The sequence below is a fragment of the Barbus barbus genome (assembly GCF_936440315.1).
Source record: "Barbus barbus genome assembly, chromosome: 31".
Lineage (NCBI taxonomy): Eukaryota > Metazoa > Chordata > Actinopteri > Cypriniformes > Cyprinidae > Barbus > Barbus barbus.
Window position 1 is genome coordinate 16,169,187 of NC_136759.1, and position 25,568 is coordinate 16,194,754.

The 25,568-nt window shown below is 37.2% G+C and overlaps 1 protein-coding gene across 6 annotated transcripts; it reads left to right on the plus strand.

Annotated features, from left to right (window-relative positions):
- Window positions 1-271: 271 nt before the first annotated feature.
- usp2a (ubiquitin specific peptidase 2a) lies at window positions 272-24,616 on the plus strand. Of its 6 annotated transcripts, none has more exons than XM_079387412.1 (15): window positions 287-508; window positions 2,375-2,471; window positions 2,913-3,000; window positions 7,292-7,982; window positions 17,149-17,199; window positions 18,083-18,206; window positions 18,293-18,404; window positions 18,832-18,942; window positions 19,035-19,099; window positions 19,660-19,763; window positions 19,854-19,934; window positions 20,018-20,096; window positions 20,302-20,409; window positions 21,231-21,351; window positions 23,437-24,616. In XM_079387412.1, the coding sequence occupies exons 4-15, from the start codon at window positions 7,338-7,340 to the stop codon at window positions 23,510-23,512; spliced, it is 1,677 nt and encodes a 558-aa protein (XP_079243538.1). In that variant the 5' UTR covers window positions 287-508; window positions 2,375-2,471; window positions 2,913-3,000; window positions 7,292-7,337; the 3' UTR covers window positions 23,513-24,616. The 6 variants fall into 6 exon arrangements, with proteins under 6 accessions (XP_079243540.1, XP_079243537.1, XP_079243538.1 ...); XM_079387413.1 differs by having other exon boundaries at window positions 307-508; window positions 19,857-19,934; XM_079387414.1 differs by lacking the exon at window positions 2,375-2,471 and having other exon boundaries at window positions 272-508; window positions 19,857-19,934.
- Window positions 24,617-25,568: the final 952 nt, after the last annotated feature.

Consider the following 25,568-nt stretch of genomic DNA (forward strand, 5'->3'; position numbering starts at 1 on the left):
GTGTATATCATTCTGCCTAACATTTCCTTTTGTGTGCCATGTGAGAAACAAAGACAAACCGGTTTGGAGCAACGTGAGTAAAACGATACAGATGTTGTTTTTAATTTTTAATTTATTTAATTGTTTTTTTAGTGTATAATCTATCCCTTTAAAACGCACCAAGCTCTCTCATCTCCAAAGTGTTTATTCCCGTCGCCAGGGTGACAGTGTGGGCGGTGGCATTGTGATGACGTTCGAGAATAGAATTAACCAATCGGATGAAAGAAACGCTCTCGACGTCACCGTTAAAGTGAGCGACCGTTTTTTGACTACAAGTCGAGAGCTTGGAATATTACAAGGACAGAAACAACCAAAATGCCTCGGTTATTATTTATATTGTGTTGAAGAGCATCAGTGAACTATCGTGTATCGGCTGCAAGAGTTCAAAGTGGCTTGCGTGGAAGTCTCACTCACGGCGGGCTGTTCCCTGAAGGAGCGAGGGGAGAGGAGGATGGTCTCTTTCACTCCGGTGAGTAATGCTATGAATGCTATGACGTCGGTCTGCTGCAGTCTCTCTCTTTTTAAGGTAATGGTAATATAAACTTGACATTTATTCAAAGTGCTCGGGTTATGTCTTATGTGTTGTTTATCCAGTACTTGGTGAAGTTTGGTGATGTAGCGCTGTACGCTGCAGCTCGATCACGTGACACGCTGCTGAAGTACGGGACACTGGGCAGTTTTTAACATTTTGTTACCCCCTTTTTGTTTTGTCTTAAACCTTGATTTTACCTTATTTGTCTGCTTCTAGTTAAAGTAGTTTATAAATACTACTTATTCATAAAATGTGACCCTGGATCTGGGGTATATTTGTAGCAATTGCCAAAAATACATTGTATGGGTCAAAATGATCGATTTTTCTTTTATGCCAAACATCATTAGGACATTAAGTAAAGATCATGCTTCATGAAGATATTTTGTAATTTTCCTACTGTAAATATATCAAAACGTAATTTTTTATTAGTAATGTGCATTGCTAAGGACTTCATTTGGACAACTTTAAAGGCGATTTTCTCAGTATTTTGATTTTTCTGCACCCTCAGATTCCAGATTTTCAAATAGTTGTATCTCAGCCAAGTATTGCCAATCCTAACAAACAATACATCAATGGAAAGCTTATTTATTCAACTTTCAGATGATATATAAATCTCAATTTCGAAAAATTGACCCTTATGACTGGTTTTGTGGTCCAGGGTCACAAATGTGTAAATTTAGTGTCATTCAGCGTTGTTACAACCTACCCCACCATCAGGATCAGTTGTAACAGTATTACAGTAATAAAAAGAAACAATATTAAATATTCTGGCATTTGCCACAGTTCTGAGATTATAGGTTCTCAATATTTTACACAGATATGGAGGTTAAACTGATGGCTCTACACCTCATCAATTAACGTTACAACACACCCAGTCTCTCCTACTAAATCCAAGCCAGACTTGTTCAAGTCTCAGCAATATATATATATATATATATATTTTTTTTCTTAAAACTTACAGGTAGTTCTGTATAATTGTGTTGTTACATAAGCTGTCAAATCTAAGTATGTTTGTTTTAGTAGTATTACAGTAAGTCATGTGGGTGTGGGTGTGGGTGGTTACTTATGTAAGTTACAATCTCCCGTAATTGCTAAATTATTAAACTCTCTGATGATTACTCAACAGTTACCCTCCCATATTTATCCTGACTAGCCAATGTAGTACTTTTAGTACATCTGTTCATCAGTTATTGGGATATTAAGCCCAGCTAAACGAGCAGTATCTTGAGAAGTAGCTTGTTCATTTAATATTTTAATTATTGAATATATTGCATGCACAATTGTATTTTTATATAAACATAAAATGTTTAATTATATATAATTAAACATTTAAATTATATATTAAACTAGACACCATTATATATAAAATATAAATATAATTATATATAAAACTCGACACCAGTTTTGAGTGTCTATACACCTGATTTGCCATTTTAGTTGTACATGTTAATCCCAGTGTTTTTGATTTCATTGTCTTCTTTTTGTAGACAGTGGCCCTAATGTTACAAAATGATAATTTAATATAACTACATATATAAAAAATATATATAAATATAAAAACATGCCATATGCCTTTAAATTTTTTATATAAATATAGAAAAGTATATAATCCAAATATTTAATGTTTATATAAATAAACTTTAACTGTAAATATTTATTATAATCATATTGTAAACCCAGTTCTGCCCATAAAAAGTCTTAATGTGATTCCTTTAAGTACAAATTGGAATGCAAGAGTGTTGAATGACCCAGGGAGGTCATAGGCAGTTGCTATATTTACCAGCTCAGTAATATGATCTCTAGCATTCTGGATCATTCTGCTCATGCAATCCTTCCCTGGTCCTCTCACTCTGGAGCTACAGCCTCCAAAGCAACACGCTGTCCATGGAAAATACTACTGGTGAGCCTCTTCTCCAAATAACTCGCTCTTTTCTTTAACTTTAAGCTGTTTTGACTGCTATCCAATGTTTTGATGTCTGTGGGGGAGAGCGCGTGACATTCTCAAGTCATCAGTTGTTAGGTTCTCTATTGTTAGCCGTTCAGCGTAACCAGGGTCTGGATTGTTCTGAAAGTCTGACATTTAAACTGATGCATAGGAATACTGAACATTTGTAAGCGTAGTTTTAAAAGATGCTCTCGTACACCTCTTTGAATGAGTAGTCATATATGCTTATATATTTTGTATGTCTTATAGGCTTTATATAAGCCTGTTTCCTTTTTATTTCTCTAGTAATTAGTGTGCTTATGACCATTTTTAAATTAAGCTGTATATTTTATTTTATAAATACTGCCCTCGCCAAATATTCTTAAACCCTCTTCTGTATTTTTGTTGTCTTTTTAGGTCTGAACATTGAACGGTATATGTGAGGTATAATGAACTGCCACCTCTGTTTTTCCGTCCGCTAGAACCGAGAACGGCTCTACTTACAGTAGGTACCCCTGAACCTAACACCCACCTGCTAGCGCACTTTGCACACATGATACCGAGAGAGTGCCGTAGCACTTACAAACAACATACAGGGTTGCAGTTTGTCTCTGGAGATTTTTAGGGAGTGTTAATCCAGTGCAAGTTTTTGGGTTCATCTTTTGAAATCAAAAAACACCAAAGCTCACGTTAATCCCCATTGTCTCCTTTTCATAGACAGTGGCCCTAATGTCAGTCTGTTACAAAATCTGTGTTCCACATTCCTTATTCAGGTTGTCTGAGCTCACTGTAAATGATTTAAAAACCTGGAATGACCTGCTGCCTTTAAATTTTGGTCTGATGTTGTCTTTCCAGATCAAATAAGCTTTGAAAATAAATGCTAGACCAGTGCAAGTCTGATTCGTGCAGCATAGCTGCGGATAGAAAGGGTAGATTTTGAGTTTGGTTTGGCAATGAGTAATGTTGAGAGGCAAGTCTTGCCAGATTGCTTTTGGTCATAGAAGGGGAGGGGGGGGGGGGGGGGGGGGGGGGCTGAGGCGTCAGTTTGGCCACTGAGCTCTTATCTGCTCACATTTCAGGGTAAATATAGCTGTACCCAAGACTTTACCTCAAGTTCTCAGTATATTGTTGGTGTTGCTAACACAAACACCTGCGCAAGTTTCAGATTTTTTAGGATGATTCAATGTCACGGTGGCTTCCTGGAGACCAGTTCTGAAGTTATACAGATAAATATTGTTTTCAGGATATTTTTATTGACCTTTTGATGCTTCTTTACAATTCTTAGTGCATTTTGGTTTCTATGGAGGCATGTTTCTGTATCAGAGTAACAGACAAAAATGTAATTGTGTGGCTAACATTTAGATTAAATGTTACACTGAAGTCACAACTGTTGTCACCTTTTAATTTTTTTACTCTGAGGTGGAAACCGGCTTTCATAGCTTTCCAAATGCTGAAGAGCTAAAAGTAGGTGTTGTGACGTGTTAGATGTGAATGTTAAGGAGCAGTGGTGGTGTGCACGTAATGACAGCACGTCTATCAACATGAATGCAAGTGTGGAAGTCTGTCGGGCATCACAGGGCTGAGCCACGTCTACTTTGACAAGTCCTCACCTGTCACATGCTTACAGCCGGAGACACTCCCACAGCTCAGACCCTGACCACTTATTAAACCCCCACTGACTTCATGCTGAACCATCCGTCTGTGAGAAATGTTAGTATTGTTATACTTCAAAAAAATAACAAGTAACAAAAAACTTTCTTTTGATCACCTCATATTAAAAAATGTTTTCTCTAGAATATAGCTTATTCACAAGGTTCTTACTTGTAAATGTAATTTATATATAATATATAATATTATTTAATTAATTGAATATTATGAATACGGAGTAATAAATAAATAGACAAAATATTATTAATAATAGTTTAATAATATTAAACTATTAATAATAGTACTTAATTATATCCATGTCCTCTACCATCAGTTACTATGATTTTTTTTTATACATATAGCTCAAATTTGTTGGCAAGAAATTGCCAAGTTGGTCAAAACGTTGCCTCAGTTAAGCTTGCCAAGTCTGCATTTCTTTGATTGTTAATCAGTTTCCACCTCATCTATTAATGAAGTGCAGCACAAACTAGACTAGTTTGTCGTGGCAGGGTTCCATATATACCATATGGTAGGATTCTTTTGGCTGTTGTTATTGTGGGCAAAGAGAGGGAACACAATGTGAAAGCAGTGGACAACTGTCTTAAGAGTTCTTGTCTGGTGAAAGCATGTTAGCGTCGGTCTGCCATGTGCTTTGGACTGCCTCCAGCGTGCAGCCTACCCTAGATCTACGTGTTGAATTATTGATGCATCTGTGAACGCTGCACTCAGAGAGGGAGAGAGAGAGAGAGTGCGCAGAGAGACAGATTAAAGAAATAAGAGACATCACACTGAACCCAACACGGATCAACAACAACAGATACTTTTATTTATTCAGACGCTGCACTGCCTTGTGAACAAGAGCCCGTCTCTTCACGAGAACAAACTGTGCCACCATAACGCACGGCCCGGCTCTGGGGGCTCTCTCGTTTCATTAAAACAGCGGGGTTCTCAGTGCTACGCTCGGGCTAAACCACCAATCCAGGCCCCTATGAAAACAATGGCACTCATTTTGTTCGGCAGCTTCATTCAGGGTCCTGTGCTAGCAGTGAAGCCCCCCTAGGTTGTGTAATACACGTAATACACTCGCAGTGTGTGTGCTGTGTTTGGACAAGAGACACATGCTGCTATTCATCGAATATGTTTTCAGGATCAAGCGCACAGAACACAAGAGACCTCAGGGCATGACACAGAGTTATTCAAAATTCATAACCGGTAGTGTTTATACCCTAACATTTTGACTGAAATTGCCAAACTGAAGAGAGACACTCTTTCCCTAAGGCTGAAATACACACGTAATGAAACCGCCGACCTTCAGTGTGTGGGATTTTGAGGCATTTTGGAGTTTGTTGGTTAAAATGATTAATATCTCATCAGTCAGTGTTGATGTCATATGGGGCCACCTTGATAAAAGTGTTTGAACTTTTCCACTTTCACATAGAGTGCACTTAAAAGTAACTTGCATAGAAGCTATGGATGTGCAGTATATCTGTACCATTATGGTTATCAGCTGATATGATTTTTTTTCAGTCTTTATTGGCTGTCATTGGATATTTAATTGTATTATACATCTAAATTTAGAAGTAAATGATCATTTAATCATTGAGAGCCTACTGTACCATATTTGATACGCAAATGTCTTAGGCCTCTAAATGATCAATATGATAACTTTGCTGAAAAACCTGTTGCACACAATCTGCTACATGCTAACAAAATTTAATATTAATTTTTGGCCATATAGATATTAGCAACTGCACAAAATTGTATATTCTTTGCTCAGTTTGGGCCACTGGATAAAATTGGGGTGTTGTTTTTCTTTTCTCCATATTTTCCAATTATATATCATTGAAACTGATAACATAACTATATAAAATCGTAGCTATATAAAAGTCTGATGTATGAAATATGGTACTCATAAAAAAACGCATGCAAACATTTTTTTTTACATCAAGAACAGAATACTGATCTTACATATAATACTGTTATATGTAATCTTTAGCAAGACGTCTACTTTTCATCCTGCACAGTATAATGTTGTGATGCCTAAATTCACTTATATTATTCAAAACTATTTCAGTTTAGTATTCAAAACAATAGTAAAAATGTTAGTTTTAGTGTTTAATTTTATTCAGACACAGTGTAGAATTTTAGTATCTGACCTTTAACAGTTATTAAATCACAATGTAACGGAAGTAGTAACAGATGTTTTCTTCTGTATTGTGACATATCCAAGTAAAATGGATTATCAAAAAGAAAAAAAAAATGTTTGGCAGGACTTGGTTCAACCCACCGGTTGTTGATTGGATGGAGGCAAGCTTGCAGTCATTTGTAAAGAAGGGGTGGGTTTTAAGTGGACAAAATAATTGAAGTCCAGTGTACAGTCAACCAAAATTTATTCAGACACCTTCAACATTTCTCACATTATCACAGTTTATTCACTATAGTTTAATTTTATTACCATTTATAGAAAATGGTAATAAAATATGACAAGAATATGTCAGAACAAATTCATCTTGATAATGTCAGATAACTTTGATAGAACGGTATGTAATGAATTAGGTTGAATAGCTGACAGCTGGTAAATTTAAGTACACAATTAGATAATACCAATTTAGGTCAACCAATTGCCAAGCAATGCTTAATTGTGTTCAGTTTGTGGTGTAAAAAGGTCTCAGTAGCAGTTAAAGAAAAAACATGGTCAGGTCAAAGTGTCTGAATAATTTTTGGTCCCAAATTTTTATCAGTCTTACTGGTAGTCCACTGTATGAACAATTTTTGGGTATAATGTCACAGTTTCCTTTATTTTGCTATACTCACTTACATAAATTAACTATAGTGTTCTGCACCCACCAGTAAAAAAAATATCAAAAATTATACCTGGTGTCTGAATAGTTTTTGGTTTGACTGTACGTCACCAGTGAAGTGTCATTTCACCAAAAGATCCAGTTATGACATTTTGATTGAAAACTACAATCAAAGGTCAAAAAATGAAAATATGAAGTATGCATGAATGAATAGTTCACAGTAAGATCAACATCATACATATAGTAAACAGATTTTAGTTTCATGCCAAATTTAACATGAAAACGATTATTGGTTTATCTTTATTGGCCAGAATTTTAATGCAACACATTTTCTCCTTCCATTCACAGAGTCCATGCATCCTGAAATTGTCTCACGTCCAGCTGAGCTCCCAGCATGTCTCGTGTCTCCTCTACGGCGAAGCGCTATGCCGGCTCTTCTTATACCAGTCACTACAGTTCATATGGCTCCTCCCTGACCCCGTCGCTGGGCTCCTACGAGCGGGACAAGCTGCCGTATAAGAGCTCCTCCTCAGGCTACTCCTCCTCAAGCTACCTGAGCTCAAGCGCCTCCCGCTCCCGCAACTACAGCTCTTCGTCCGAGCCGGACCGGGGTCGGCCTATCCCTCGCACCGATTTGCTGGGCAGCCGGCGCAGCGAGAGCCTGAGCCGCACACCGGCTAAGGGCTATGGCTCGGGCCTCAACGGAGGCTCGGGATACAGCAGCTACAGCTACTCTCCGGCCCCCACCAGCTACCTCTCCCCCTCACCCGTGTCCTCCAGCATCTCCCTCAGTCGCAGGAAGTCGGTGAGTCAGAGCGATTTGACGCACGATCTGTCAGCTCTGGGCCTGAGCGAGACATCCAGCGGCAGTGGCCTGAAGCAGTCCTACCAAAGCCGAGGCATTGACGTATCTGACTCCTACAGTAGCACTCGCTCCAGCTACGGTCTCTCACGGAACTACACGCAGGATGGCCTGAAGAGCAGCAGCAGCCGATTCTCCTCCAGCTGTCGGTCCACCTCACCAGTCAGAGCGTCCTTGGTAAGAGCAGTCATGTTTTCTCGTTGGACAGTACCCACTTATTTCCATAACATGCTTATGCTAGGATTGTTTTTCACTGATCCTTAAATTTGCATCGCTCTCCTTTCTCAAGTGTTACACAAATGCCCTTTGACTCAGAGAGTTTGTGCTGAGAGGTGTAAGGAATGTGTAACGTTCAGCCGTGTTTCAGGTGTCTCTTGTGATATAAGTGAACTCCTCTTAGGAAGTTTTGGTCAGGTATATTTAGAATACCATACTAACATAAAAACTCTACTACTAGATAGTACATATGGCTTGGTGTAATTATCAGTAACTGCAGTTTAATTAATTAAATAGTGAAACATGGCACTGTCGGCTCCCTATAGTTTTCCGCCAAAATAAAAATTTGATGGTTTAACGTTTGAAAATGAAGACCACAATAAGTGTTGTTGTTTATTTTTACAGTTTACTGTAAGATAAAATTATTATTATCTATTATTATTATTATCATCATTATATTTTCTTAAATGAAATTTGTACAGTGAAATATTACAATATTTAATTTTCTTTAACATTTTTTTATTTAGTAATACTATTACTAATTATTATTATTATTATTATAGTCATATGGATATATAATTAAAAATTTTGGATCAAATTTTGCAGCCCCACAAACAAGCACAGCATACCTAGAGCTTTTTATTGCAATCACAATTTTTATCTTGATTAGATTTTTTTTTCCCAAATCGTGCAGCCCATGATGCAGTGTGCTCTACTTAGCCTTTAATTTCCTGTGTGACAAATGAACTAAAAAAAGTGATATTAGCTGTGATTTTTAACATCACCTTGATTAATGACATTTGTACTCAAATTGTATTAAAAGTGCTAAATAATGCTTTTAGGAGGTCATAAATTAACCTTTTACATAAAGACTTGTATATATAATAATCAGTGTACATTACAGGGTATACTATGAAATATATAGTATGCTATTATGTTATTCTAAACATATCCGAAACACATCCATATCCAAGTTTTGCCATTGAAGTTATACAGAATATGTTTAATATGCCTGTGTTGGATTCACAGTGCTTCTAATGATGAATTAAAATGTCTGCTTACATTATGCTAAAAAAACCTCTGTGGAATACAGTCTGTGGCTGTTCTTTTAAATGAGTTGCTGTTTATGTCATTAATTAAGGTACTGCTCAACAAGGGAGCCCAGGCTAAATGAGCAGTGCTGAGCAGTAAGGTCTGTCTGACTTTAAAATGATTAGTCTAGACTACATTAGTTTACACCTGAGAATTCCAGAAACTAATCAGCTTAGCGAGTGTAAGTCTGAGTGCTTTTTTTCAACTCAATTTAATTATCACACTAATGCTTCAGATATCCCGGCCATTTATGCTTTGATAAACCAGGCCAATGTGGACAAATGCAAGAATTAGAAGATATGCACTATAATTCTTTCAGCACTACCCTAAAGGGTTCAAGACAGCCAGACTGGAGATTTTATTACTGTTGTAATGGAGCAATGTATTTTTTATATATATATATATATATTTTTTTTTTGAACCATAAAAATAGGATAGCTGTGCATTTAAATGGGTCATGGACTGCCTTTGCTTGTTATTTTGCTCTTATAATGTTATCACGATTTTTACATAAAAAACATAATTTAGTTTACTAATAAGTTATTTTCTGTCCTTTTTTAACCCCGCTCATCAGAACACTCTGTTTGAATAGGTGTGGTGGATTGTAGACTCAGAAGTAAATGCCCACTGCTATGATTAGCTAACAGTGTACATTCATTCAATCATAGATGGGCACCGCTGTGATTTAGGTTTAAAACGCATAAATAACTCAATAAATATCAAACAATCTGTAAGAATAGACAAAGCAATAGTGACCACAGTTACTCACAGTTGTGTTGCGACATTATTGCGACATTGAATTGTGCCTTGTTTGTAAACGAATCCGTGGTAAAATGAAGTGAACAGAGGACCGAGTTCTTACTGACGCTGTCTGAATCTTCATTAAAAATCAAGTTCATCAACTCTTTCCAAATGTTGGGATCAGAAGGAAGGCAACGCAAACATAGTTTTTTCCCACTACTTGGCACTGCACAGCATCTTTATCGTTTCTGTATAGACCTGCACATTCGGCTCTCTTGTGAACACTGCATGTGTGAATCGGTGGGTGGGGCTAAACAGGTAGTGATGTCGATCGGCAGACGTTGATCTTTTTCTGCTGAGGGGGTGCTTATCACACTATTATGTTATAGAGTAGAACATTCCACAAGCTGTTGTTTTAGCAGACTTCCTGCAATAAAAGCTGTTTTTAGACTAACAACAAAGTTTTGAGTTCTGAAACTTACAGGATGTTTTTATAGTACAGTGACCTATTAAGTCAAAAGATCAAGGGAATTTTGGTTTCTCAGTTCATGACCCCTTTAAACAGTGCATTCACAGTGTTGCCAAAAGTGCTGCTATGACCATTTATCAGATCTTGAATTTAAAAGTTTTAAATTTATTAGTCAATTAATGAGAATGACAGGAAGTGGAGTTTACTATATTGGAATTTAAAAATAATAATTTCCAAGAAATTAACAGTTCTTCCTTCCTGTCTGTAAGGTCAATACAACCTTCAAAATAAATACTTTTTTCTTAAATTCTTTTCAATTCATTGTAGTTCTGTTTCCTTGCTTTCAAATCAGAATTAAATTCTAGTTCCTTTTTGCTACCTTGACTAAAATTAAATTCTGAGGAATTGAGTTTGATTGTAAAAAAAAAAAAAGCATTCTCAATTAAGTTCTGAATGGTGTACAACCCTAAACTACTAACCAGTTACCGTTAAACTGTTAACATGTTTCTAGCTATCTGAATAGCTAACCGATCCAGTGCAGTGGCACAGGTACATTTGAGGGTAACACTATCAGCCCCATGAGTACTGACGTTTGTTTCCACCACAGTTAGGTGTGCGGGATTGCGCACTTGCAGTGCCTTTGCGTACTTATGTAGTGTATATTTCTGGCCTAATATTTCTGTATCCTTATTCTGGTTCATCCAAAGTATTTTTGCTGACCAAATCAGTTTTATTAGTGTGAGGAAAAGCACAGGCTGCTACAGGTATACAATTTGCCCCGTCTCCGACTACCATTAAACTATTGTGGTTTCCCAGCCAGTGTTACTGAGAGTCTTTGCATGGCTGGGCCAGCATTAACACAGTTTCCCTGCCACACTCTGACTCTTTCCATTCAGCGGTTTTATTAATGATGCCAGTCTGTCTCAAACAGAGAGACTTTGCACTTCCGTAACCCAGGAATAAACAATTCCTGTCACGTTTTCTACTACATCGGGGCATAATCACGCCAAGATTTTTTATATATCAGGTCTGTTAGAATGTAGGCTGTTCCACAACATTAACCTAAGTACCCTCTTTAAAAAAAAAAAAAAAAAATTCTCGGCTGTTTTGATGAGGCTCAGACCTACTGGATACAACCGCCTCCTATTTTGAGCCCTTTTTGGCACTTGGTTATTAGCAGTGTATCTCAGAGACCGCTGAGAGCTCAGGACTTCTTATTCTCTTCGCATGAGGTCTTTAAAGGGTGGTGATGGCGCAGTGGATAAGACACATGCCTTTGGTGTGAGAGACCTGGGTTCGAATCCACTGTGAGACACCAATGTGTCCCTGAGCAAGACACTTAACCCCCTAGTTGCTCCAGAGGCGTGCAACCTCTGACATATATAGCAATTGTAAGTCGCTTTGGATAAAAGCGTCAGCTAAATGAGTAAATGTAAATGTAAATGTAAAGAGGAAACTCAGTGAAGACTCAATTCTTCTTCTGAGTACAAGGTGTCCCTGTGATGTTTTCCTGTGTTTAAAGTTGTGTGGCTGTAGGAAACTGTGGATGTAGTTAAATTTCACTCACTCATCACGTGCTCTTTCATTATTAGAGCTTCCAAAATTTGTGCTTCTGTTTACAAAGCATCTCATAACAGGTCACCTGCTTTTTTTTTTTTTTAGAGTCTTTGAACATTTCAGCAGAATCAGCATTTGTATTTTTCATGAAATTCAACTATATTGGTGCCCTGATGCTCATCAAGTCATTTGGCTCAAAGCCAAGATGGATCTCTGGTACTCATTCAAAGTGTCTAATTACACATTTCAAGAAACGCATTAATCCACCCTGTTTCCTTTACCTTTTCACCCTTGTTGTGTTCTGTAGCGTGTCGAAGAAGTGTTTTCATTTGCTGTTTGCTGTGTACATAGACTTAGTCGTAAGACTGGAAGGGTCCGAGTGATTCGTCTCCCTCTGAAATGCCACTTCAATAACAGGTCACCCAACTTCCTGTTTCTATATAAACATGGATTAACATGCTTAGCGTTCTGTGGTTTTCTTTACATTTAAATCAACTTCAGTGAAATATGGTGTGAATAAGACATAGCCAGAAAGAAAAAAATATTTCTGCGTCATAAAAAGTAGATTCATTGTATTCATTGTAAAGACTATCCTTCTCAACATCAATTTCAGCTGCATAAATGCAATATAGCGTCTGCCTTGACTAAAGTCTATAGGACTGTGGGATGCATGTAGAGTGTGGCCTTCAAAAGTGACATTGTTCTCATGTAGGTAACTACCATGCTGCATAGTGTTTCCAGTATATCCAGAACTGGGTTGCAGCTGATGACATTTGACCCACCGTCTCATAAGAGCATAACAGCCTCAGTCTGTTGTTGGGGTTTAGTGTGTTTCGCCCTGTTCTAATTTCTCTGCCAGTTTTACAGGCAAAGTTTAATGCTTCTCTAATACTGTAGTGAGGGCGACAGCTAAGCAGAGTTGAACATGGAGCCCAGCCCAAAAGACTAGACATATTGTCCCACTTTTTGTTGCTTTTACCATTGTTGACAGTTGTTCTATTTTCAATCTGATTATAACATTTTCCTGTCAAAGAACTGTAGCTGTAAATTAATTCAAATGTATTTGTATAGCACTTTTTACAATACACACGGTTTCAAATCAGCTTCACAGAAAATGATATTGTCAATCTTTATAATATCTTCATATCTATAGTCGCATGTAGCAGATGAGACCTGGGTGATAATGTAGTTTACATTTTTGCAACGATAAAAACAATCATACAGTTGAGTTTGCTACATAGCATTTATCTCTTGTCGTGAATGGATACTTGTATACACTTTCATATAAGGCTGTGTGATAATATAGTTTACATTTTGCAACAGTATAAACAAAATGTAATTCAGAGCCCAACCAACCCTTTGCGGTGTCTTTTCGATGTAAGTAAAGCTGAAACTGATTTAGGGTTGTTTGAAAGTGGTCCATTTAAAATGATTAATAAGTCCTTGACGGCTACACGATTATTGTAAATCTCTGTCATTGCGGCGTGTCACTGACGTCGGATGCGCGAGCTAGGCTCGTGTGGGCGGGACTGTAATGAAAAGACATGGATCCGCGCGCTGCCTCCAGCTTGCTGCCTTCACTTTTATTTGAGAACTCTCCTCTGTCTAATTCGACACGTGAGGGAAATCTTCTTTGCATTTGCGAACAACTTTCTTCGTTTATTGTTTTGTGAATAGTGTTTTGATTGTAGTCAGTCGGTCAGCGCGCGATGTTTTATTCGTCCCCAGTGCTGCCTCGCACCGCTGTAGAGGTCGTTTCCTGATCAAGTTGCTTAACGTTACCTGAAGGACCCTGCAATATTTGATGCGAGAACATCCATAGTAGCTGTTACTTAAACTTGCTGTTTATACACCGCAGAAGGATTGTATTAATTATGCCCAGCATGCGACGTTCATATACAGTTACAATACCAGAGGAGCCACCTGCGACTGCGTTTCCCCTTCTAAAACACGACATGCGGAGGAAAAGCTCTACTATGTCCGGCTCCATGCTGGTCTCCACATTCGTTGGACTTCTGATTAATCATGCCAAGGTAGGAACACGATTCATAGGCGTATTGCGGCAATTCGTATGAACATTTATTTATTTTGAACATTATATTGTTTTTGTTATTTTACTAATTTCACTACTACTTGTTCATTGCATATAGGTAACAATTCTGTTAGTGCAACAAAAATCGTATTTTATAGTCATTAATCACTGAATGCTATCAGGGTTTGCAGTTTATATATTAACTATTCAAGCTCTTACTAGCATATATTCTAGTTATTGGCCAGTTTGATTAGTATTTGTTCAACTAACCAGCAAACACACTAGTCCACTCAATTAGTACTTGTAAAACTGATAACTATCAGAAATAGATAACCAGTAACTATTAGAATACATACTAGTCATAACTGAATAGTTTCAACTTGAACCACTGATCTTACTCATACCAATGGCATTGCTACTGTTTAATGGGATATTAAACAGTAGCAAAACAAGTACTAGTATGCAATAAACAAATAATACAAAATAATTGAATACATACTAGTTATAACTGGAAAAAGTACTAGTGTCTAACTAACTAGTGAAAACATCGGATTGTAGCAATAAAAATAAGTACTATTAACATAAAATAGATGCTAGTTAATTACAAGGGATAAATGATAAAGCATGAATGGGGCTTATTGAGGCCCATTGAATAAGCCTTAAAAAGTAGTTCCTGCTGTGATGTCATTAATATTGCATTTACCACCATCAGTAAGCTCTTTCTAAGTCTTTGTAAGGGATCAGTATTCTGACAGGTCACTGCTTATATAATGCAAATTAATCTTGCATTTGCTGTTTCAGTGCATCTACTTATTTTAACCACTGACTGTTATGTTATGTTTATGCCGGTGTGCACTTTTGAGATAAGCTGATGAAGCAGTCTTATTGATGCTAAAAAAAAAAAGTTTCGATTAGAGCACCTTACATTGGGTTTACCAGAAGGCACACTTCATTATTTTTTGAAGTGAAGCAACATAAATCAACAGCAGCCTGCATGCTGCTGATGAATGACGCATGAAGCAGTTAAGAATGGCTGTTCGTTGTTACGTAATGAGTAGAAATCCCATTAGAGCTCACTCCTGCATCCAGCAGCGCTCTCAGTTCCACCCCATGCCACTGGGGTCAGGACTAGGCCTGGTGTATCAGCTTTGCCGCTGAGCCTTCATTATCTGCCACGCGATTAGTTTCAGTGTCATGTGGAATGTGCTTCGATATTCATCAGGACACTTATATAGTAAATGGCCCATATATTTAGCATGTGTAAACAGGATTTTCTCTATGCAGTTTTTGTGAGTCACTTCCCCTGGAGGTGTGACAAGTATAATGTGATTGTAAAGGACATGGAGTACCAGCAGTGCCATTATCTTGGTTGGCTGAAACAAGACAGTCCAAATGAAGTGTTTTCTACTAATTTAACACATTGGTACATAGAACAGAAGTTTTGGCACCGGAGCTTGAGTATTCCTGGGAAATTCAGGTCTACAAACTGTGTCCGAGTTCAAAAGACTTCTTTAAACAGAAGAAAATTACAAGGAAAACCTCAACCAGCAGAGAGCTAAGAGATGTGTGGAATTATTTGGCTGGGCGTGTTGGACAGGAGAGAAAGTTGACATAAAACAGAGATGGCATAAACGCTAAACAGTACAACGGGTTCATCTCACAGTTTAAACCAACTACCAGAGCTCTTTAACTAATATTATGTGGGTCAGTGTATGCTGATGACTGAAGGCTGCCAGTCTGGATGTTTCATCTGGGTATTTGCTCCACATTTTCCTCTCACAGCGAGCTGTTATAAAAGCAGGATTAGTCTTCCCTCACCTCTGTAATGGGGAGAATGCCGAACAGAACACCGTGACCCACTTCCACATTCTCCGGCCACCAGAGAAATAGAGGGAAAAGAGGTGTTATGGAGGAGGATTTGACACATAAAATCACACTATATCAACAACATAAAGGCAAAAACCCATATCAAGTTGTAATATTTGCTTCATTATACATGGAAATAGTAAAACTGTTAAACAAATACATTGAAGTTCTTCACCAAGAGTTTCCAGCTTTACCCTAGAACTTTCATCATGCTCAACTTTTAACAGGTTTCTCCAGAGTTTCCAAAGGCACTTTTCATCCCGAGACCAAGTGATACAAATGTTGTAAACTTATGAGAAGATTATAAGTTGCAGGGTACATGTACCACTATAGAAGCAACCACAAGCTGCTTTGGCAACAACAACAGCATCGTCTCATTTCACACAGTGGTGGACTTCTGCTTCAGAGTGAATCACAACAACCTAAAATAGACCTACTTTGTGCAAATGTTTCCTTGACATGCAGCAGGACATGTATCCCACATTTGACATGCATATTGATTTCTCAGTTTTAGTACAGTATGATGTAGGACGTTGCAGATGTCCGGATGGCCACATTTGCATATGGTGTCTTGGTTTAGTGCCTGTAAAAATCCTGTGGCTGTCAAAGATGGCTGCCAGGATCAGTGTTGCCGAGACGATAAAAAATCAGCCAATGAGCGGACATCCCATTTGAAAGGATGCTATTTTTGGCAGCGTTGATATTGCTCAGCAGAGTAGGACAAACAAGGCTGGTGAGCCTGTTCCCGAGAATTGGGCGTTCAACAAGCATTTTCCATGGAAGCGTGGATTTAGATAATACCCAGTTAATGAGTTTGTTAAACAATTCTGGTGTGATATATATACCGCCATGAACCGTTTGTTCCCCAAATATTGACAAATATGTGGCCAGTGTGAACATCCTGGCCAGCACCAGGTAAGTTCATCAGAGTTCCTGCACAGGGCAGATCACGTTTCCCCTCCCGTGCTTTGGCACGACAGAAAACAACATAGTGTCAGATTACTGGCCGGTCCGCTTTAGCACTCTTGCACCTCTACTAAAATACAGATTATATGGAAACATAGATCTCCGTTTCCTGGAAAGACCTGACTTGAGGTGCGATCACATTTAATGATGCTGGCTGGAATTTCGAAATGTAGTCATTTCAGTTTTGTGTGAGGGCAAAAAAGTTCCAACAGAAAGGTTTGAAAGTCTCATATGTGTGAGCTACTATTGACAGTGGACCATTTTTTTTTTTGCCCTGCAAAATTTCAACTAATTTGACCGCACATTATGAGAGCAACATTTCAGTCCATCTGATAATGTATGACTAGTCGCTGACATCTAGCCTATGACCTGTGCCAACATTTCATACCCTCTCTTTTTTTCAGAACTCAAAGAGTGCCCAGGGCCTGGTGGGGCTTCGTAATCTGGGAAATACAGTAAGTGTTTTTTAAAAGGATGGCTTAGCTGCTCTTATAGGTAAAGTGTGTACTTGTTTTCAGTTGGAATTTTGTCCATTTTGGTTCAAAACCTCAAGCTGGACTACCTGTTTGTCCAACTATAGGAGATGTGGTGGTGCTGCTGATGCAGAAATTCACCTCTAGAATTTAATTCCCATGTTCACACATACCAGACAAATCAATTTAAAACTCATACAACAATGAAGTGTGTAAGGTCTTCGCTGTTGACCGATATCCTCATTCACACAGATTTTTTGTCATATAGTATATATAGACTGAATACAACACATCTAATAGAAATAGATCAAAACTGTCAAATCTCACACCTTGACACACCTAAGCGGCAAGAAGCAGAAATGTTTTCATATCGCTTTCACATTCCTCTGTCTGTTTCCATTTGGCAAGATTATTTTTCATGATGTCTCTTCGCTCTCGCACTCACTTAACTTGCTTTTGCCAAGCAACAGCATGTGTACAGTCCAAAAATAAACTCTTACACATCGCAGTCAAGTCTGTTGCTGTGAAACTCTAGACGATGTGTCACTTGTTTTGTGGCTACCTTTGCTTTTTCTGATTTCTGCATAGTGAGCATGTACACAGTGTCATATTTGTTGAAAAACATTTATATAAATTAAATGTATGTAGTACATTTGGTCAAAAATAAAATTATTTAATCATATAAAAATGTGTTTTATCATGCTCATTGCCCTTTTTGTCTATTTAGTGTTATATAAATAAACATATATTTTATTAAATAATCAGCGTGTCATGTAATTCATTCATTTAAAAATTTTTGTCAATTACCAGCCCAAGATATATCTTTAATTTTTCTCTTCCTTTATCTCTCTCTTTCCCTCGCTAGTGTTTTATGAACTCCATCCTCCAGTGTCTTAGCAACACACAGAGCCTGCGAGACTACTGTCTTCACAACTCCCACCGACGAGACCTCAACAACAACAGCCGCACAAACACTGCTCTCATGGAAGGTGAGTGCGCTCGCCACCACACAACTCCTGCAGGTTTCACAGCAGTCACTAACCTTACTGAAAACCTCTCTTTGTCCTGAGTTCAGAGTTTGCCAAGCTTATCCAGACAATGTGGACTTCTTCAAGCAGGGAAGCCGTCAGTCCCTCTGAGTTCAAAACACAGATTCAGAGATATGCCCCCAGATTTGTGGGCTACAAGTAAGTCTCAGCCTACACAGTTTTATTCTGTTCAAAGTGGCCATCTTGGTATCATAGCAGCAGGTTTTACACAGAAAAGCACCTCTCCTGTTAAATATTTTAAATTTAGAAAAAAATATATATATTACGCATTTCCAATAAATCAATACTATATTGGTTTTAATCTATCGGTATTGGTTTTCAATTGTAAATTAAAATCTTGTAGTGCCTAATTTTACTTATGGCATTTACATCCAATCATTTTTGTGTGAGTGTGACAAAATAGTATAAAATTTTAATTGAATATTTATCAGCTAATACATGAATAAAATAGCTTGGTTATCAGTAAAAATCAAATGTCTTACTAATGTAATGTAGATCACTTTATATTTATCAGTAGCTGGCTGTAGCTGTGTTATGTATTAAGATGTTTATGTTATCTCTCCAGTCAACAGGATGCTCAGGAGTTTCTACGTTTCCTGCTAGACGGCCTGCACAATGAAGTGAACAGGGTCACGGTCCGGCCACGGGGAAACATGGAAGACTTTGATCACTTGCCGTAAGCGTACTGTCTTTATTTTCCTCAATGTGGAAAAATGACATGTTGTTAGTGTGATTTCATGATTTATATATCTTGTTAATTTTCTTTAGTGATGAGGAAAAAGGGAAAAAGATGTGGGCTAAATACTTAGAGAGAGAAGACAGCAAAATCGTAGGCAAGTATACACTACATCAGTGTTATTTTAGTATTATTTATATATCAAAGATTATTTTATATTTTGAATTTAAGTTTTTATTTTAGTTTAAGTTTTAGTAATTTTGTAATATTTAAATAATTTATTATTATTAAGTTTTCTTATTTGTTTTTTAGTAAGTTTAGTACTTGAATTTAAACCAAGGCAACATTTCGAATTTTCATATAAGTTGTTTAGGTTTTTCATGCAATATACGGTTACACTTTATTTTATGGCATCCTTGTTACAGTGTAATTACACATTTAAGTATTGAGTAATATTAATTAACTACTTGCACTTGCTATATGCTTAGGGTTACTGGCATGTAATTATGCATAATTTATTGTTATTATAATAGTAAGTACATGTAATGTGTAACAAGGACAACATACAATAAAGTGTTACCCAATATTTATATTTTATTTTATTTCAGCATTATTTTGAATAACAAAAATGATTTTTAATAGTATATACTGCTATGGTGGGTTATCATTGTGCTCCATTACTAAGCATAACTCTGCCTTGTCTCTCTCTGTTCTCAGATCTGTTCGTAGGTCAGCTGAAGAGCTCTTTGACCTGCAGTGAATGTGGCTATTGTTCCACTGTGTTCGATCCTTTCTGGGATCTTTCCTTACCTATCGCCAAGGTTAGTTCAATGACATGTGCATGTACATGCAGGCTTTATAATGCACACTTTGGAGAAATGAGTGGGTGTTAATGGTGTTCCTCTGCCTAGAAGGGCTATGGAGAGGTGAGCCTAATGGACTGCATGCGGCTGTTTACTAAAGAAGACGTGCTGGATGGGGACGAGAAGCCGGTAATTAATTTAATTCATTCCTAGCCTTTTAATAATGTGTAAATATATTTACCAAAACATCTAATTGTTCTTTTTCCATCCAGACATGTTACAGGTGCAAAGCCAGAAGACGATGTACGAAGAAATTTACAGTTCAGAAGTTTCCTAAAATACTAGTTCTTCGTATCCTTTTCTAATGCTGTCTGGTCTCTTCGTGATGTCACTCGGGGCATCGGTGCGTTTGTTGACTGTAAGCACAGATAAGATCGGGACACTGTTTGTGTGTGCAGGAATGTGCTGATGGGTTAGGTTGAAGCGTGAAGTGACAGGTCTCGCTGAGGTCAGCAGTGTGCCAAGTCTCTTCTCCTTAACTGCTTCACTTGTTCAGATCTGAAGCGCTTCTCTGAAGCCCGCGTCAGAACCAGCAAACTGTCCACTTTTGTCAACTTCCCAATGAAAGACCTGGACCTCAGGGAGTTCGCCTCTGACAGAAGCAGTGAGTAAAGACAGACCAAGAATCTGCCATTTCAGTCCTCATTCTCGGCATGAAACGTTACAGATCTTACTGTGAATGATTTTGTTTAAAATTTGATCTAATTTTGAATTAAAATGTGATAACTGGATCGTCTGGTAAAACTGGTACTTAGTCCACTTAAACCCACTTCAATCTTTCTTGAATTCAGATCTGCCTCCATCTAATCATCAAGTGTGTCATTGTCACAATGTGTTTCATAGTGATTTTTTCATGGAAAATTACTTTACAGTCTAGAACGTGATAACATATCCTGTAGCAGTGTCTAGGAGATTTGTTTTAAATAAATAATTATTTTCACATTATAAATAATATAAAAAAATATTTGATTCAATGTAAGGTCACAAAAGTCTTAAATATCTTAAATATTACAGCAAAAGTTTTAAATATAATTTTAGGAGGTCTTAAATTTGGGGATATAGATTATTCCTAGTCAAAACGTGGTTGTTTTGCTCCGTTTCAGAGCTGTTAACAGTCAAATAATACCATGCATTTATGTCAAGTGACTGTTTAGTCAACCTACTGTTAATGAATTATGAAAATGTTTACTTTATGGTGTTTACATTGTAATGTAAAAGGGTACATATTTATCTCACTCATCTTTTTGAATTGCCAGCTAGAAATAATAAAACATACACTTTTCAAAATAAGGTCCTGATGTATTTTGGGCCTGGTTATAATAAAAGTACCACTTTTTTTCTGGGTATTATTGGTATTTTGGTTACACAATAAACTACTGTATGTTGCATTTAGTTCCAGCCTGACTGTGTATCTTTCTGTTTCAGGTAGTGCAGTATATAACTTGTATGCAGTGTCCAATCACTCGGGCACGACTATGGGAGGCCACTACACAGCATACTGTTGCAATCCTGAAAACGGGGAATGGTACACATATAACGACTCCAGGTACTTGCTTTACTTCCCCTCCTTTTGCATGACTGTAGGCTACCAGTAGATTTCCCAAAGGTATATAGTATACATTAGCTTTCAGGGAAGTAATCCTGATGGTTTGAATGCAAGCAAAGCTCCATTTCACCTGCTAGCTGCTGTGATTTTCCTGTATCCCATCCTCCTCCACCTCCTCCCTCACTCCTGCTCCTTCACCTCCCTCCCACTCAATCTTCCTTAAAAATACTTCCAACCCCACATCTTCAACTGTTAATCTCACACACACACATTCTACTTTATACTATATTGGCTGAATAATTGAATGATATTTGGCCATTTTAATGCTATACATGTTTTCATTTGTTACAAATTATATTAAAAGCATCACAATTAAAGTTTAAGTTGAATTGTATTTGAGCTGCATGAAGCCCACCTGACGATCATTTTCTCCAGGATGATTTGAGAATGATCTAGAGCTTTATAAAGACCTGTAGGGCCCTATGAAATCGGTTTTATTTTTTCCCAATTCTGTTTTTTCCATTTTAATTTAATTGTTCTGGACTCATTTTTTCATGGTTAAATTACATTTTATCAATCAAAATGTGTCTAATGCTAATTAATTAAAATCATGAAACATACAATTTAACGTCAATTTATTAAAAGTTTAACAAAAATGACATGTTTAGGGCCCTATGATTTTTTTTTTCTCGCACTGTTTTATTTTTTTTATACCAAATTCTGTTTAAGCATGTCTAATTATTTGAATGCATAAAAACAACTTAATTGATTAAAATTTATTTTTACAATAGCCTATATGAATTAGTTTTTTTCCCCTCAGAAATTCTGTTTTATACTTACATTTTTCTGGTTATCAAGTGAAGGCATAAAACATTAATTTAATTAATCTTTTAACCAAATTAAATTAAACAAATTTTATTTTTGGCAAACAAAGGTGATTTGCTATTAACATTAAAACATTTATTGTTTTATTGAAAATGTGTCTAATGCTAATTAATTAAAATCATGAAACATACAATTTAACGTCAATTTATTAAAAGTTTAACAAAAATGACATGTTTAGGGCCCTATGATTTTTTTTTTCTCGCACTGTTTTATTTTTTTTATACCAAATTCTGTTTAAGCATGTCTAATTATTTGAATGCATAAAAACAACTTAATTGATTAAAATTTATTTTTACAATAGCCTATATGAATTAGTTTTTTTCCCCTCAGAAATTCTGTTTTATACTTACATTTTTCTGGTTATCAAGTGAAGGCATAAAACATTAATTTAATTAATCTTTTAACCAAATTAAATTAAACAAATTTTATTTTTGGCAAACAAAGGTGATTTGCTATTAACATTAAAACATTTATTGTGTAAATATTCCTTAAAAAATTAAGTTTTAATAATTTTAGTAATAGTAGTAGTAGTATTACGTACTGAGCAACAGAAATATATTTCAGGCACAATAAGTTAAACCAAACTTTTATTTTGAAGCCGGGTTGCCGTGAATACCTTTAAATTTCTGTGTGCTTATGATATGAGGATAGTTTCTCTCTTATGAATCAGTTGAATGCTCATGAAGTGACTCAGCGCTGTTCTAGAGATTGTTTATGTTCATGTAGGCCTAACGTTACTCATTTAATGAGACAGACGCTGAAATCACCGCAAGTGTCACGCGTGCTTCAGTATGTGTGTAGTAAACTAAAGCACTCGTCTGCACGCAGAACATGCGCGATTTATATTTAAATGTACCTTTTGTTGCTTAATATTTACAAATACATATCGCGATTTGATTTAAGTGTAATGACTGACTTTTAAGTAATTCACTCAAACGTTGACGAATTCCGTGACATGCGTTACACAGTAAATTCCATTTTTATGACTGGATTCTGTGATTTCGTCCGTGTTTTCTGCGTCGTGGAAATCATAGTGCCCTACACCTGAACATCTGCATTTAGAAATACAGATTCTTGAATTTTTTATTCATTTCCCATCGTGTTAATTTTTTTTAGATCTTTTCAGTTAGATTTTTATTCCCAGATTTTCAGTACAAATTTGATGTTCAACAAATATTAAGTGTGGATTTCTTCTTCCAGAGTCACGCCAATGTCCGCCAGCCAAGTTCGCAGCAGTGACGCCTACGTGTTGTTCTACGAGCGGGCGGGACTCTGAAGACAGACTGTGGACTCGAAGCCTTTGGGCTGAAGACACATTACACACTATGCTGCTTCCTTTGGGCTGTCATGGAGAATGAACATCGCTCTCTGCTGGCCACCGGGAGAAGCGCACACAATGGCCTCTCATGCTCCACCATTGTGTTAAAGAGGTCCTAGTGCCTCTCTCTCTCTGTGTGTGTGTGTGTGTGTGTGTGTGTGTGTGTGTGTGTGTGTCAGGGCAGCTCCTCTTCAGGCAATAACCCAAGTGGCTCCGACTCAGACGTCTCTCTATGCACTGCAACCAAACTCTCATCCCAATGCGCCTTCCTCTCAATCAAGAACGCCTCAATATTAAAAACTGTTTCACTTGATTTTTCTTTTGGATTTTTTTAAGTATATGTCCTTCCTGATATCCTGGGAGATAAACCAGTTGGAGGTGACCCCTAGCGGGTAGTTACAGAAGTGCACTGTTCAGGCCTTTTACGGTACACCTTGTTCTTTTCATCACCTCTTTCACCATGTTTGTCCTGTTCACCCTCACCCATCATCTTTTCTGTGTATGCTTTGTTCTCTCCTCCACTTTCTGAGGGCGTCAAGGGAGTTTGTTGTGAAAGTCTGTGGTGGTGGTGAGAGAACGGCGTGTGGCATGACTTTTATTCAGTGTGGCTGCTACTGATCTTTGAAATGCTGTGAATGGAAATGTGGTCGGGAGGATGGGAGGAGAGATGATGCTGACAGTATATGGATCCTTGATCTCATGCCATTGAACAACATGGAAAGAATGTTTTGCAAAAGAAAATCTATATATTTTTATATAAGATGCAATATAGAAAATGTACTATATACAGTGGTGCTGAAAATGACCCATTACTGTTGTCAGTTAATTTAACAGAGGTAAGAGAACAGCATTTATTTATGCTTACAGGTCAGGAGACGATGTGATACGAGTCGCACGATGGCAGTCAAAGTAAAAAATATATATATATGTATGAATACATTTTAGAAGAATTAACTGTTACAACCCTTTGTGTTTTGTTGGCTGTCATATGAATGAAAAGATTACAAAATAGGGCTTAACAAATTAGTGTTTATTTGCTATTAAATATTATATGAAAACTGTTTTATTTGCCATTTTTATAACCCTGTTATCAAAACGTAGGGCACTCTGGATTGTGTGTGTGTGTGTGCATGTTTATGAGGACACAAATTTATATTGACATGGGTATTACAACAAGAAGGTGATTTATGTGGACATTTTCAGTGTCCCTGTAATTCAAAAGGCTTATAAATCAGACAGAAAATCTAAAAATGCACAAAGTTTCCTGTAAGGGGTAGGGTGATAGAAAATACGGTTTGTACAGTATAAAAATCATTACGCCTATTAGGGCTGGGCGATATTAGCAAAAATTCATATCTCGGTATTTTCTGGCTGGTTTGCGGTATACAGTGGGTACGGAAAGTATTCAGACCCCCTTAAATTTTTCACTCTTTGTTATATTGCAGCCATTTGCTAAAATCATTTGTTCATTTTTTTCCCCTCATTAATGTACACACAGCACCCCATATTGACAGAAAAACACAGAATTGTTTACATTTTTGCAGATTTATTAAAAAAGAAAAACTGAAATATCACATGGTCCTAAGTATTCAGACCCTTTGCTGTGACACTCATATTTAACTCAGGTGCTGTCCATTTCTTCGGATCATCCTTGAGATGGTTCTACACCTTCATTTGAGTCCAGCTGTGTTTGATTATACTGACTGGACTTGATTAGGAAAGCCACACACCTGTCTATATAAGACCTTACAGCTCACAGTGCATGTCAGAGCAAATGAGAATCATGAGGTCAAAGGAACTGCCTGAAGAGCTCAGAGACAGAATTGTGGCAAGGCACAGATCTGGCCAAGGTTACAAAAAAAATTCTGCTTCACTTAAGGTTCCTAAGAGCACAGTGGCCTCCATAATCCTTAAATGGATGACGTTTGGGACGACCAGAACCCTTCTTAGAGCTGGCCATCCGGCCAAACTGAGCTATCGGGGGAGAAGAGCCTTGGTGAGAGAGGTAAAGAAG

Coding starts and splice junctions, on each gene's coding strand:
- usp2a (XM_079387411.1), top strand. CDS start 7,338: ATGTCTCGTGTCTCCTCTACGGCGAAGCGCTATGCCGGCTCTTCTTAT. Junction 19,100..19,659: donor AGAAGACAGCAAAATCGTAG/GCAAGTATACAC, acceptor CTCTGTTCTCAG/ATCTGTTCGTAGGTCAGCTG. Junction 20,097..20,301: donor TCCTAAAATACTAGTTCTTC/GTATCCTTTTCT, acceptor TCACTTGTTCAG/ATCTGAAGCGCTTCTCTGAA.